The following is a 14,929-nucleotide window of genomic DNA, read 5'->3' as shown; positions in this document are numbered from 1 at the left end:
CAAGCTTTCGAGGGCCACGAGCTTGTAAGAGGGGAAAAGCGGCCCTAGGGCCTCTGACGGGCCGTATTATTGGCTCCACGTGCATTCCAAATAGAGGTATGTGAGTGTTCAACAACGCCTTAATCAGTCCTTCTCAAAGCAGTACTTTGGGCTTAAAAGCACAAAAAACGTTTTTGGGGTCAAGGGAAAGCAAAACTTCTAAGTTAGGCCATATATGTGTAGGATGCGTAGGTGGCGTCCGATGTGTATGCATGTGTATGCATGTATGTATGTATGTTTGTGTGTACTACGGCTTCGTGTGTGCATACGAGGCCGTAGTAGTAAGCACGCATTGAGAACACCACACACGGCATGGGCCCAGGTCTAACGTGTTACTGGCTTCGTGTTCGTCGTCTGGTGCCCTGCTTATGTTCGTTTTACATTTCCCCCTTACGCCCGGTAGGGGCAGCAGTCATACTGCATGCGTTCTATTTCTGTTCACGAGCCCTGCTGCATCTTTTCCTCCCGCCATCTAGCCCCCGCACCTTGTACATGTCGAGTCTGTCAGTCCGCTGTTTCTGCCCACCGCATTGGATGTTAGGGCCGTACCAGTGTCAGGACGGTTTTGTCTAGGCTTGCATTCCTTTTTTCCCTCCCTTTCACGAGTCTGGGTGCTGTTTTAAGTGGAGTAGTTGGCGCACGTGGTTACCGCCAGGTGCCGCTAGGTGCTGTCTGTGGCGGCTCACGCACGTGAAGCGCTGTTTGGGGGAGCAATTGTCCACCATGCAGCATGTAGGGATGTGTTGAGCTGATTCATATGTATCGCCCAAGCCTTGTATTTTCTTCAGTTTTATGTATTCTTCAGTTGTTGGCCACAAGTCGGTCGGGCATTGCCCCTTTTTCTGCCGTTGTCTTCCTCTTACACAGGTAGGGGTCCCGACAACTAGCCGTACGTGTACTTTCAAGTTCCAAGAACCGATTGGCTCCAACCGACTGGCTCATATCTCAGCGGCAGTCAGCGGCAACCGAATGAAGTAGCCTAACCGCAAATGAACACCAAGGCGCTGCGGACGCGTCTAGTCTAGTCCACTTAGGATTATAACTACGCTTTCTAGCTTGTCAGTGTGATGCATGTAATGTGCCCAGATAGATCGAGGTTTGAGCCAGGATCCCGAATTCCGAAAACAGGTAAAAGTACCCCAACCCTCCCAGCACCCCTGGCACCACCGAAGACAGATAGGGACCGCATCCACATGAACCACATCATCCTCGTTCTCCTGCGTCACAGCGGCAGCCAGGCCAGCCGCACGCCGCTAATCCATCCGCGACTGCCGCCGTATCCCTTCTTGGGCTGGGGGTTGTTGGGGTCGGCTTGCTTGAGCCAGCACTGGCGGAAGCGGTACCGCTCGCCGTCGCAACCCGTTGGATCAGCACACCAGGTCCATATGGTGCAGCCCTGCCAAATGTACATGCAGACGATACAGACAGACAGACAGACAGACAGACAGACAGACAGACAGACAGACAGACAGACAGACAGACAGACGTGCATGCATGGATGCATGGGGCACGCGATGGCTACAAAAGACCTCCAGGGCTGTTACACATCTGCAAGGTCCATGATTACCTAATTAACAAAATGCCGCTTACACATGCTTACACACACATCAGGTACTGGTATACAAAAGGGGGAAATGTCAATTCACGATCAGCGTCCGTTATGTAGTAGTAGGTATTATAGCGAGCCGCAAATCCCGATTGAATGTACCCCAGTAGGGTGGTAGCCCCATACATGGAGCCACAGCGGACCGTGCTCTGCACTGCACTGCACCGGGAAACCTTCAGAGGGAAAACGCACACCTTTACGTTATGCATCAAAGGTGGTTGATTGCACCCTTTGTTTGGATCCTTCATCCAGCCTCAATAGTGCCTCCGATGCTAGCTATGCACACGCCTACCACGCTATGCACACCCTCAATTATTGTCTGGCACAGCAACACGGGGCAACAGCGACACGCAGCAGTTCAGCCATGCCAGGACGAAGCGAGGTGGCTAAGATAAGCACGGAGGCAAACATCAAGAGCAACGGAACCGGGCACAGCAGGGCACCCTGTACTGTGTGCTCCTGCTTGCCGGATTCCGTACCCACAGAACGCACGGTGATGCCCGTGTTGAATTCGTACAACAGATACCTGCCCGGCACTGACCTTCCTTTTCGTGAACTCACGCTGGACGGATAAGGCACCACACGTACCTGGGCGCTGGCGCACTGGGAGCAGCAATCCTCCGCTGAGTCCGCGCTGTTATTGTCACCCGACACCAGCACCTGACGTACAAGCACGTGTGACGTACAAGCACGTGTGACGTACAAGCACATCATCTTAGACAACGTGCAACAGGAGTATAGCAGCCTCCCATACACGCGTACATGCACGGCCGGATATTACTTAGGGTTTACAACGTATCACCAATCAACTGAGGCAGGTAACACATTCATGCGTTCAAAGCACGCAAACGAACCTTTTCATTAACTGAAAAAAACGCACACGACTAATTTTTCCCCAGGTTCGCACACAAGCGCATGAAGGATATGTGTTGTGTTGCCATTCGGGAGCCGGTTTTGCGCGGCTTAGCTGCTCGTCCCTACAGTGTAGGGCGATGAAATTTACACATCGACAATCCTCAACGAAGTCCCATGTAGCTGCATTCACACGAAGATGAATACGAAATATCCCCCGGGTACCCTGGCGTACCCTGGCGCTGTTCCTCTAAAGCACCCTTTACCGGCCTCCTTAGTACCTTATCCTCCTGCAGATCGGTATCCAGCAGCACGGTGCAAGGTTGCATGGTCGGGCAGCCGCGGAGACCGCTGTCCGTCCCATCTTTGCAGCTGCTGCTGTCCACGGGACAGGACAGACCCCATCCCTCGTTCTGCGCACAAACACCCTGCGGCGCGTGATGTGATGTGATGTGATGTGATGTGATGTGATGTGATGTATGAGAAAAACCACAGGCAGGTACCCGCAAAGCATGTTCGGTGGAAAGGACATAGGGCCGGGTTGTACACGCAGACCGTGAGTGAATTGAAAGACGGATTCGGTCAGTAAGGCAGTCCACGGCGGTAATAAGCAAGGCAAGCGCACCAGGCACCTGAGACTAGCCGTAACTTCGTAATCTCTTATGAAATGCAAATGACAATACAAATTTGATAGATCTCTACTAAGAAACAAAAAAAAGCTTCGGTCAGCTACCTCAGCGTGTACATAACGACGGTGTGTTTGCCGTAGTGCACGACCGCCACTACATAGACCAACTTCACAAGCTGGGTGGACGAGGGTGGGTGCCCGCTTTCCGCCGGAAAATGTAAGCAGCTAATTATCATTTCCGTACTAGGTCTACGGAAGATAACGATTAATGCTGCAGATGGCACCCCGGACATTATTAAGGTGCTTTGCTGTTCCCCGAGCGCAAGTAAGTAATAATCTATTAAGTTTGAACGAGCTCACCTTGAAACGAAAGCCACTGGCTGTGTAGTCCGCTTGACAGGTGCAGGAATATGCCTGTTCGGGCGATGGTGCGGCATCATTAACGCCCGGCGCGGTGGTGCCGCTCATCCAGCCAGTTGCCTGATCAGGCGAGTTCTTGGAGCGGGGGAACTGGCCCACTTTGGGCACATTGTCGGACTTCAACCAGCATTGCTGAAACCTGGGAAGCAATCAAACATCCAGAACATCAACACGGCAGTTCTCCATGTAAGCAGACAGTCAGCTCTGGCTCTCCAGTGCGGTGCATTGGTAGTCATGAGCTGAGCGGGGTTGACATCCTCTCTTTAGTGGGCCTGCTGTGTCCTAATATTTTTTTTTGTTGTTGTTGTTACATGGTCGTGGGTGCGTTCCCCGTACCTGCAAACCACCCTAGTACGAGCCGAGGGCTCAAGGGCTGCCAAATCGCCTATAAGCACCATCCTACCTCGCACTTCCAGCGAAACAAGTGATGAGGTATACTAACGACCAATGTGTCCTAATATGTATGTCGGTTGCGGTCGTTTTAATTACACCTGATACGAGTGTCCGTGTACAGTGTCCGTGGTGCTTCTGGTGGTGCTTCGACGTGCCTTTATCTGCTGCCTCCCTTTTTGCCTCCACGCCGCTCCTTGCTATACTGCCTTTCGCTGGCCTCGCTTCCATCTTTACATTTTTAATTTATTTTACTTCTAAAATTTATTACTTAAAAACCTAATTAATTAATTAATTAATTAGGTTATTTCCATCTGGAGCCCCGTGTTGCGTTATCCGATGTGCGCGTGTTCAGTTTGACGCTGTGCATCATGTACACCCGTTATCGCTCTCCTCAAAGGGGGGAGAGCCACACAATGGTTTATCCGCACACACACGTGAACCCACTTGCTTGGGTCTCGGGTGTAGGAGCCAGCCTGTGCACAGCCACTCACGGCGCCACACCACACCCACACATTGCAACCGGTGGTGTTGAGGCAGCTGTCACGGCATGCAGTGCCGGTTGGCTGGTAGTTGCGTGATACGTCTGCGTCCAGTACGATGGCGCCCTCCGCGTCACGATTAGCAACCGCCACAACGGAAGCGGGCGGTGCGGCGGCATGGAGCCGGACTGAGGGTGCGGGGAAGGTGTGGCCCGGCAGGGGCCAGGTCAGGAGGGGTTGTGGATTGGGAGTGGGAATGTGAGGAATGTGAGGCGGTGGCAATGGCAAGGAGAGAGACGCTCAGAGGGAGCTGACTCCAGATATAGACGGCCGAAGGCGCCAAGGCGCCAAAGGTTTATACGAACACAGCGAAAAGGGGACGGGACAGTAGCACATAGAGGGCGGGGACGGCAGCGGCACTGAAGAGAAGAAGGAGGAGCTATCATACTGAAGCAGTGCGCTTCTGTGAGCACGCGCTTCGCGTGCGGCACGTCGTCGGCCTAGCAACTTGAGCTTCGAAGCACCTAGCCAGCGTTGTCCTTAAGCATTCCCGTTCATGTCCCGTACAAGTGATATTCGGGGAAGCAGTAGGGCTCAAATGCTAGCGCCAAGCCTTTGAGATGTCGCGGATCTTTGTGGTGCCTGGTGGTTTCGGTGCATCGACTTACCGGGCAGTGTGCACATCAGAAGCAAGAGCGCTCCAAAAGCAGGTGCGCTCCGGGACATAGCTGCGAGACGCGCCGTGATGCCCACCGGCGGCGACAAGGGTAGCAGGCTGGAAGGTGGGGAGAAGCGAAGGCTTGGAGTGCCACCTGGATGTTAACGGGTGACAACGGTATTGAATGTGGTCTAACGAAGCACACACGTTCCCAGATACGAAAACGCCACCTAGAGGTGTGGAAAAGATACGTCGTATGTCAAGCTTAAGCGTAAGGCTCTGAAGCAAACTTCTCGAGTCGCTGGGGGGGGGTCTAATTGAAAAAGGAGCAGCAGGAGCCGAGGATCACCTGCCGTACAGCATCCAATGCCATCCAAAGCTCCATCGGGGCTTCGCTTCATCGATCTCTTTTTCCCAAAGCCCCACGGCAGTACCACTACCACTACCACCAGCTACCACGGGCAATGAAGACATTCGCATTCGCACCGCACCGGCGGCACTCCCACTTCAAAAGTTACAAACTTAATTTTCGTGTACCCCTGAAAAGCAGTTCGCGGTCGCGGTTTAGGGATGTAAACAGCAACAGAACAATTATGTTAGTTGTTAAACCGCTTCCTCCAGAAGAGGTCCTCTCTCCTTGCTTTGGGACGGGGCCCTAGTTGAGGCGCCGCCCCACCGAAACATAACCCACCCACCCCCCTATCTGTGTAAGCAAGGGCAGCCAGACGACGCAGGAAGCCAACGAACCCGAGTAGAAGGTAACAACCGCTCGGTATGCTGCTGGCTGACCGAGACCCGACCGAAACCGGCTGCTTCGCCCCGCATCCGGTCGACGGGACGGACAAAACCGATGACGACGGACGGACCGACTGACGGACGAACAGCAGACGGACTCTCGGACTCTTTAAACGGCAGATCTTTTATCTGTGCCGTCAACCCAGAGGTGACTGTACACCACGACAACATGGGCCATGTGATGCGTTGTTGCCAAATACGCGCCCGGTTCGCCGCTAGAGGCCCCACCAGCAATGTCCAGACTGCAATTTAACTCGAAGTGAGAAAGAGTTTTACGGTGCGCCATTCGCGGTATGAACAAACCGCTGCTCTGCCATCTAGCCTCTTCTACCTCTGGGAGGGAAGGCGCCGTTGCTGCTACTGGTGTATGTTGCCAAGCGTTGATCATCGTCGTTATCATCGCCGTCATCATCGTCGTCAACATCATCGCTGCCCAGAGCGGGCATCCAAAACCATCTACTCAACTAACGAACACACACATTCACTTTCTTAGACGGATGTCGCACTTGACTTGGCTTGTATCGACATGAAGCCGGCCATCTTACGAGGCACACGAGTGCCCAAACTCGCGCACACGCTGCTGGCTCGGTTCATGGCACAGGGGCGGGGGGGAAAGACGCATGACGGTCATCAGGCTGGTCATTAGAATTTTAAAAGGTCGGGCAGGGATGCGGTGCAATCACCGGTTGTGACCGGGGGCCTTTCGCGAAGGACTCACAGATAGTCCTGGACTGCTTGCGCAGTAAATCGTGGCTGTTAGGAACGGAAGCAATGCACAGGATCCAGCACTCCGCGAGACACATATACATACACACACACACACGCGCGCGCGCGCACATATAAACGCACATATGAACTGCACAGAAGCGAAATGAAGACACCAAACTACATCATCTTCCATGTGGACGTGCATCCCACCACACGTACAGCACCACGCTACCGGCAGTCCCTTTCATTATTCCAAAGGTATGCAGCTTATCTGTTTCGGAGATACTCGTGCTGCAAGGTGCAAAACGTTCCGCCAGTGTCGCCAGCTACCCCGACCGTACCGCATATACATCCGTGCACTTTTTTTGAATCCTTGGCCCTCTGGCGAGCATCAAGTCATGCTGGAACGGTTTATGGCACCTCCTCCCTGGCAACGAGAAACACACTCAGAGAACCGACCGATTGCCTAGATTGCCTGTCCACCTCTGAATGCTGCTTGCACCTGCACCTGTCCCAACCACTACATGACAGATAGCGTACTAATACAGGAGGCGACTCTATAGGGGTGACTGACTCCTTAGGGCCCCCAATGGAGGCCTCCTAACAGACACCTTGGGTTTCCCAGACCGGTAAGAGACCGGTAACCCGCTGACTCCTTTGCGTGTCCGCAGCCGGAAGTTACCAGTGCACCTAGTCTAGTGCGCTACTAAGGGACGAAAAGAAAAGGGACACAGAACGAGGTATATATAGCATTAGTGCTCTCCTCCTCCCCGCCTCCTTATCTCAATAATCTGATGCAAAATGAGAGCCGTATGGTTTTATCTTTTTTTATGGGTTCCGGGAGCCGCGTGCTGAGTGCCCCATTATTCTGCGACCGCTCTGCGCTCTCTCCTTGCGGTGCGACACACGATCGTATTCCCCACCCCCCTGCAACGAGCCGCCTACACACATACATACCTACATACACACCCACAGGCAGAACCATCCAAGTCTTTCTTCCTGTGGGCCCCCTCGTGTCCCCTACCGCCTCGTCGGGCCCTTTCGCTTTCCAAAACCCCCCTCAGCTCGCACCCATTCCTTTACCGACTCCACCGCTTCCGCCAGTCTTAACTGCCGCGCCGCCGCCGCCGCCGCCGCCGTCCCCCCTCTCGCCCTCTTCCTCAGTTCCGCTGATCCCGGTCCCAAGAAACAGATCTAGAAGCTCAGCAGGTTCTATGTCCCGTGGCCCACCACTCAGATGTGCCGCCTTCGTCACCCCCGCCATTCCCGCTGCAGCCTGCTCGTCCACATCCTCGTCAGCGCGACCGCGCGCCACATCCCATCCAGCACGCGCACGCTGGAACGCCGCTGCAACACGCGCCAAATCCTCCGCCGACAATCCACCAGCGATGCCGCCGCCGCCGCCGCCGTCACCACCACCGTCATCCTCATCGTCCAGCACCTCATCATCGGCGTCACGGTCGTCATCACGCAAGGCCCAGCCGCCAACGCCGCTGCCGCCTGCCGCGGCGGCAGACTGCAGACCCGATAAGAACTGCGTACTAAGCCGCTTCTCCGCCTCCTCCTCTTCTTCCTGCTCCTGCCGTTGCAGATCCTCCTCCTCCTCCTCGTCCTCCTGCTGTAGCTGCTGTTCTTGCTGTAGCTGTAGCTGTTGTTGCTGCTGGGCAATGGCGCTGGTCCATCCATGGAAGGACAGCGGATGAAGCGAGCTCCAAAAATGCGAGTGTATCTACAACAACAACAACAACAACAACAAGAACAACAACAGCAGCAGTGCCCGCGTTGTGTTTGTCTGTGCAACCGCGTCTCGGCTTTTGTGGTGTGTCGTCTCAGGTCCGTGGTCCTCCGTGTATCCCTTGCCTTGCTGGCTGCGTGGGGTCCTTGACTAGGAGAGTCTGTTGTGGGGCCGTACCTGACGTGGGTAGGTCTTCCCTTGCCTCGGGTTTTGAGTGTGTAGTGGAGCCCCCTGAGTAGAGCCCCTGCCCCAGGTGGTGTTTTCTGTTTGTTCTTGTTTTGGTGGTCAAGAGGGAAGAGAGAGCGCGAATAGGCTGGCCTGGCGAAGCGGATAGCCTGTTTAGGGTTCCCGGAGGTTGCGTGCCGTCTCTCGCACGGCTCTCGCTTAGTTCGGCTCGCAGTCTTCTGCGCCGCTGTGTTGCCTCCCAGCCAGGGGCTGGGAAAGCGCCGCGGCTGGCGTGAGTGAGGGAGTGAGGCGCGCGCGGAGGAACAGACGGACGTAGAGCCACGCGCCCCCCTCCTGCGCTGTGTTTCGGCCCCCGGTCAGGGCCCCCGGTGCTCTCGGTCCTTTCTCGGGACGAGCCGCCAACAGTGTAACACCCCATCAACATCAACATCAACAGCAATAACAGGATCATGATCCCCAGTAACAATACAAAGGACAACAGCAACAGCTAGGGGAGGGCTCCACGAGGTACCCCCCAGTACAACTGCAACTGGTGCTGTGCCTTGGTCGTTATGTCCCCGGTAAGTGGCCGGTTTTACGCGGTTTAGCTTTCGCATGCATACATACATACATACATACAGTATTGGGGCTACGAGGCTTATGCACCAATATCCCTTGGGGTGACCCACCGTATCCACGGCCTTCACGCAGCAACGGGACCGCAGTCCGGGGCCTAGGGTTCAACCCCCCCAGAACACACAGTACCGCACAGCAACGGTGCATCCTTCTTCATGCATTCTTCATTCCCAAAGCACCACCGAACACATCCTCACTTTCCAAAGGGCTGGCTAACCCTCTCAAACAAATATTTCCGACACATACACACACACATACACACACACACAGTCAAAGCGCCCCCCCAGGGCACATGAACTCATGGTCCCTACAAACACACACACACACACTGCCCGCCCTTCCCCCATCCTTCACCCCACCCACCCACCCACCCACCTGCATGGCATTCATGATGGCCACCCAGCCCTCCCGGGTTGTGCCCCACGGCCCCGGCAGTGGCGGCGGCGCCTCCCCCAGCAGCACCCGCACGCACCCCTCCACCGCCTCCGAGGTGGCGGCCAGGTTGTAACCCCCCTCCAGCAGCAGACCCAGGGCCCCGCGAGGGCTCACCCCGGACAGCAAGTGGGTCAGGTGGGCGAACACAGCGGGAGTGCAGCTGCAGCCGCCTGGGGGGGGGGGACGGGGGAGGGAAGAGGGGGCGAGGACATGGACCGGAGATTGAACGGGAACTGGGGAGTGGGGAGGTGGGGAGGTGGGGCTCACTTCGCAGCGGAAGTTACACCGGTGGGGAAGGAGGGTTAGGAAGATTAGGAGGGTTAGGAGGACAAGGGAGGGAGGGATTTCCTAGAACCTAAAACCCTAAATATCCCTAAAACCCGATCTACATGTGCAAGAAACGAGAATGGAGTGCCGTTGTCCAAAACGAAGGGAGGAAGGCCACTGTCCGGAGCTGTCCAAAGCTAGCCCGGCAGGAGAGGACGGGATGGCGGGAGGGGGATTGAGTCTCGCCCGGACAGGTGAACCGGCAACACAACCCAGAAACCAACCAAAGACACAGCTGGGGCGCCACCTACCAATCGGGTCACCCTTGAGCGCTCCGAAACCCGCCGCCACCAGCACCAGCTGCGGCCTGAACTGGTAGGCCACCGGCAGCACGACATGTAGTACGGCGGACAGCAAATCGCCGTCCACCAGACCGCCGGCACCCTGGCTGCCGCGACCAAACGCCACATTGAGGGTGGTGCCCTCGGCTGCGCCCTCGCCCACGTCCTCAACGGCTCCGGAACCCGGGTAGGTCTCGCTGCCCGCGTGTCGTGTGGCGATGGGACGTGAGAAGGCAACAGAGACACAAGGACAGAGAAGCTGACGGAGGCATCATGCTTAAAGGACACATGTGAATGAACGGGATCCGCACCGCAGGACATCGGATCCAATGAGATCCAACGGGCTGACATCCCATGCAGCACGGAGGGAAGGGGCGCGGGGAAAGGGGAGGAGAGGGAGTCCATCGCAGCGATGGATGCGTCCATGTCAGTGTCAAAGTAAGAGGCTCGCGGGTACGCAGCGTTGGTTCTCTCGCCCAGAGGCCCTATCAGAGCGTACCTGTCGTATCGGTGCATGGACACTACCATGACCCGTGGGTCACTTGCAAAGATCTCCTCTGTGCCTCGCCCGTGGTGCACGTCCCAGTCCACAATCATGACTCGCTGCAAGCCGGCGGACAGAGCCGCGGCGGCTGCCACAGCCACATTATTCAGGTAGCAGCCCCCTCGCGCCACGTCATAACCGGCCTGTCCGCAGCAGGGAGCAGGTGCGCAGGGAGCAGGTGCGCGGGGGTAGGTTAGGGGAGCGACAAGTACAGAACATGGAGTGGAAATACCAAACTTTGCGGCAGCCAGTCGCGTTGAGCGCCGCAGTAGAGGCCACTGCACCTAGTAGACATGACGCAACAACGTCTTTTGAAAAGACGAAAACAGAAAAAGACTTGCAGCAACCTCATAAAAATGCGTCTAAAGTCAATTTTAGCTAGATGCGTCTTAAAATCAAGTCTTCAACATCTGTAAACCGTACGACACCGTACGGAAGCGTTTTCACGAACCTGTGCTCCAGGGGGCCTCATGACCGCCATGGCGGCTCGCACCTCCCCCCTGGCCAGTGCCGATCCGATGTCTGCAGCAGCACCAGCCGCCAGCAGGGCCGCGGTGCACGTGTGCGCGTTGTACAGCGTGTCAGCACACAGCGACCGGCACTGCTGCTGCTGCTGCTGCTGAGAGTGCTGTGGGTGCTGTGGGTGTGAGAGCGCGGCCGACGGCGACGACGCCGAGAGTGCGGCGGAGGAAGAGATGCTGCTGCTGTTGCTGCTGTTGCCGCCACCGCAGCTGCAACTATTGCTGTCGGTAGCCGGCCCAAGCGTTCCGATGTTGTTGCTACTGCTACTGCTGTTGCTGCTGTTGCTGGTCCCATTAAAACTACCACTATTGTTGTAGTTGTCCTGGTAGTGGTGGTTTTGCTGGGGATGGAGATGGTTGTCGCTAGCAGCAGCAGCAGCAGTAGCACCACCACCACCACTAAGCGGCGGTGGTGGTGGTGGTGGTGGTGGGGCCCCCATACCCCTCACAGCCGCCACCAGTTCAGGGCTGTGAACGGACAGCAGCTCAGGGTCGGTGGCGGGTCGGCAGGACAGCAGGCGACAGCGCTGTAGCAGGCCGCGGGAGTGCAGGTGGGACATGATGGCTCGGAGCCGCTCAGGCCTGTGACGGGCAGAGGCGGCGCGCGGGGGCGGGGGCCGGGGGGAGGAAGAGCGATGAGGGGCCCCTTGACACGATGTGTTTTGACTCAAGGGGGGTTTCGCCGGGGCCAGAGGTCGGGGCGGTGGGACGGCCGGGGCAGGGAGGCGGCAGGGGGGCGGAGGTATAAGGGCGGCGTACGGGTGAAGGGGGGGTTGTACAAAGGGGATGCCCTGAGGACGCAGAGCGTGTAGTGCCTTAATGAAGACGTTTGTGAATAACACATATACGCACAGAGCTTTTACCTCCCCGGATACGGCGGTAAAGAGGAGCGGTGGAGCAATGTCCTTTCGTCCGCCGCCAGCAGCACCTCTCCGCCGCCGCCGCTGGCGACACCGCTGGCGACACGGCGGGCCTCAGAACTCAGGTCCCGGGAAGAAGGACGAGGAGAATCAGCGGCAGTTTTTGATTCCGCTGCTGTGGCCGCCTGATCTTGCTGCTGCCCTTGCTGTTGCTCCTGTTGTTGCCGCAGCTGGGCTGCGTAGGCCTCCACCCATGCCGTGGGGTGCCCCAGGACTTCCGCATCCCGGTGCGAGTCGTGTCCGCAGCCGGTGCATGCGCGGCTGGGGTCCCCAGAGGGTAGCAGCGGTCTGCAGCAGTTGACGCAGAAGCGCAGCGGGCGATATGCTACGCCCGTAGAGCTGCCCCCTTGCGATAATGGTGGTGGTGATGATAATGATGATGATGCCGCCTGCCGGGAAATTGGGCACGTCGTATGGATGTTGTAAACGGCAGCTGAGAGGACCGAGGCCCAATAGGGGCTTGACGGCTGGGGACCAACGCGGGCTTGACAGCTGGGGGAAGAAAAATGCAGCGATGGCCGGGAACAGGAGGGTAAAGCTGGGTTATGGTTGAATCCATAATGCGCTTTAACAATACCAGCCCGGTGGCAGGTTTGAGTCCTCTAGTGCTTTTCGAACCTGGCATGCGTCAGATAAAAGCCACGTGCGCAAAAAGGTGACGACCCACATTGTTAGCAACGCCAGCATATGGCATTATATTATTTACGGTATTGCTGGAAGCAGCAATTCCAGTCAGAACTTCGCTGAGGAGCTCGAGGGCCGAGGTGGGCAACGGTGGCGGGATGAATTCCTCGTCATCCGCATCGTCACGCTGATCTTCGTCATTAATATCTTCAACGCTTAGGTCACCAGATGCATTCACCCCAGCGGCTGCGCATGGGCGGAGCAGCCTCGACGGTCTGTCCCGTGCAGTACTCGTAGAAAGCGGCGACACGGCATACAGCGAAAAGCGAGCGGCGTTAGGTCTGCTGAAACGCGTGAAGGCGCAGCATGTGTTGGATAGCGTCGCATGGGCCCCTGCTGGCCGTGTCTGGAAATTTGGATACGCAAACATTTTGGCACACAAATCAAGGAGGCAATCCTGAAGCAGTAAACATCATGAATTGTCCTTCGTGTCCTGAAAGCGGATGGAATATTGTTGGCGCGCAACCCGAGAACAGGATCGACTTCACCGCTGTATCGGACGAGCAATTGGGACGAGCATGGAAACATTTTGTCAGACTTTTGAACAGAGACTTCTTTATCCAACTTCTTACAATTTCCTGCAGATGCAACATGCTGGCAGGCATTAGGGCGGTGCGTGGGCACCTACACCTCGCACGACATATCGTGACGTCTGGAGGTCTTTGTAACGCAGCTGCGACGGTGAACTTTGACAACGATAACCAAGATGCTCTGGTAGATAGCCTCGTGCGACAAGGCCTAGTCCAAAGCCCGAGGGTGGAGGCAGTGCTGCGCGCCTTGGACAGGCGCGATTTCACCTTCACCCACATGGGAATCCCGGCCCACGTCAGCTACAGGGTACGATGCTATCGTGTTTCTTGAGACATGCTAAGCCCGCTGCTATGCAAAGCTGGACCTCCATTTTTGGACTACCGTACGAAAGTACAGCCAAACGTACGGCCATCGGCCAACCAAACAATATGGACAGTCGTCATCCATCCACACCTGCAGCAGCACAGGTTCCAACTTATTGCTCACGATACGCATATTGTTAAAGCCTTTCCGTACCTGTCTTCCGTCTTCTCCCTCTTCCTCCTTCACCCCTACGCACACACACACACACACACACACTCACACACACGACCCGTGTCGGTTATCAAAACAATTAATTGCCTTGTTCAATTGTTTTGTAGCAGAAAGTGTAATCCCCTTTTAACCCGGGGCAAATACACACACCTATACACACGTGAACACACGGACACGTGTACCCATACACACAGAGACGAGACCCGGCCGGTCCTCGCCGTACACCGCTCCCCGAAGCCAATTAGCCGCGGTCGCAGCCGCCACCGCCACTGCTGCTGGCGCTGCGGATCCGCTCATATACTACACCAAAAGGCCGCCCCCCCCCCCGGTGTCACAGACACTCAATTCCCCCCTCCTCCAACATCCTCAAATCGCACCACCACGTACGACAACCATCAGCACCCGCCCCCTCTGTTCTCTCACCTTTCCCATCAACTCCAGGCACATCATTAACGACGTCATTAACCTGTCCTGCCTGCTAACCGCATGTCTACCGCTCCAGGATCTCCCCCCGCTCTTCCCCCCCTTTCGTTCAGCAGTAAAACCCTGAGCTCCTTGCGGCCACACGAGCCCCTCGCGCCCTGAAATCGCCCTGAACCCAACCCAACCCTCCCCGTCTTCATATGTCCTCCCCTCCCCCCCATTCCCCCTCTCCCCCCCATTCCTCCGGCCCCCCCTTTCCCCCCCTTCCCCCCCTTCCCCTCCTTTGGCAGCAGCTTCACTCGTTCGTGGTTCGTCTTTCCCTCCCCCTGTCCCCTCGCGGTCCCTCAGGACAGCCAAGTGCCCATCGGCCAGGGTCAAACCATCTCCGCACCCTCCTTCCATGCCATCTGCCTGGAGCTGCTGGCGCCGTACACCGCACCCGGGGCCGCCGCACTGGACATAGGCGCGGGTACGCTTGTTAGCTTGGCTTGGTGGCGGCAAGCCGAACTTGGGCTGACTGGACGGTGGTGAGGATGCCGAGTGAGGGTGAGGGTTAGTCGGGGTGTCGGGGCCGCCGTGGGGGGCACCCAGGGTTAGCTGGGGCCGCGGGAGATG

At 56.7% G+C, this 14,929-nt stretch overlaps 3 protein-coding genes across 3 annotated transcripts in view; 1 reads left to right on the top strand and 2 right to left on the bottom strand.

The window, feature by feature from the left end:
- Positions 1 to 1,261: 1,261 nt before the first annotated feature.
- VOLCADRAFT_94935 (uncharacterized protein) lies at positions 1,262 to 5,143 on the bottom strand (the record flags this gene model as incomplete). The annotated part of the gene is made up of 6 exons (XM_002954034.1): positions 1,262 to 1,435; positions 2,234 to 2,305; positions 2,764 to 2,925; positions 3,486 to 3,684; positions 4,383 to 4,605; positions 5,086 to 5,143. 6 exons carry the CDS (start codon positions 5,141 to 5,143, stop codon positions 1,262 to 1,264), a joined length of 888 nt encoding a protein of 295 aa, XP_002954080.1.
- Positions 5,144 to 9,561: 4,418 nt separating this feature from the next.
- On the bottom strand, positions 9,562 to 11,800 carry VOLCADRAFT_44151 (uncharacterized protein; the record flags this gene model as incomplete). The annotated part of the gene is made up of 5 exons (XM_002954033.1): positions 9,562 to 9,719; positions 10,128 to 10,354; positions 10,657 to 10,844; positions 11,153 to 11,314; positions 11,672 to 11,800. Coding segments are annotated over 5 exons (864 nt in total), but the record flags the coding sequence as incomplete, so codon positions are not given.
- A 1,617-nt stretch (positions 11,801 to 13,417) lies between these two features.
- Positions 13,418 to 14,929, top strand: part of VOLCADRAFT_94933 (uncharacterized protein) — a gene marked incomplete at both ends in the record, with an annotated part of 3,370 nt that continues 1,858 nt past the window's right edge. The window contains 2 exons of the mRNA XM_002954121.1: positions 13,418 to 13,663; positions 14,663 to 14,841. Coding sequence (XP_002954167.1) covers positions 13,418 to 13,663; positions 14,663 to 14,841 — 425 coding nt within the window. The remainder of the gene's footprint in view (positions 13,664 to 14,662; positions 14,842 to 14,929) is intronic.

Source organism: Volvox carteri, assembly GCF_000143455.1.
Source record: "Volvox carteri f. nagariensis unplaced genomic scaffold VOLCAscaffold_40, whole genome shotgun sequence".
In the NCBI taxonomy this organism is placed as follows: Eukaryota; Viridiplantae; Chlorophyta; class Chlorophyceae; order Chlamydomonadales; family Volvocaceae; genus Volvox; species Volvox carteri.
Note: the sequence above shows the minus strand (reverse complement) of the source record. Positions and strands in the feature narration are given on the sequence as shown.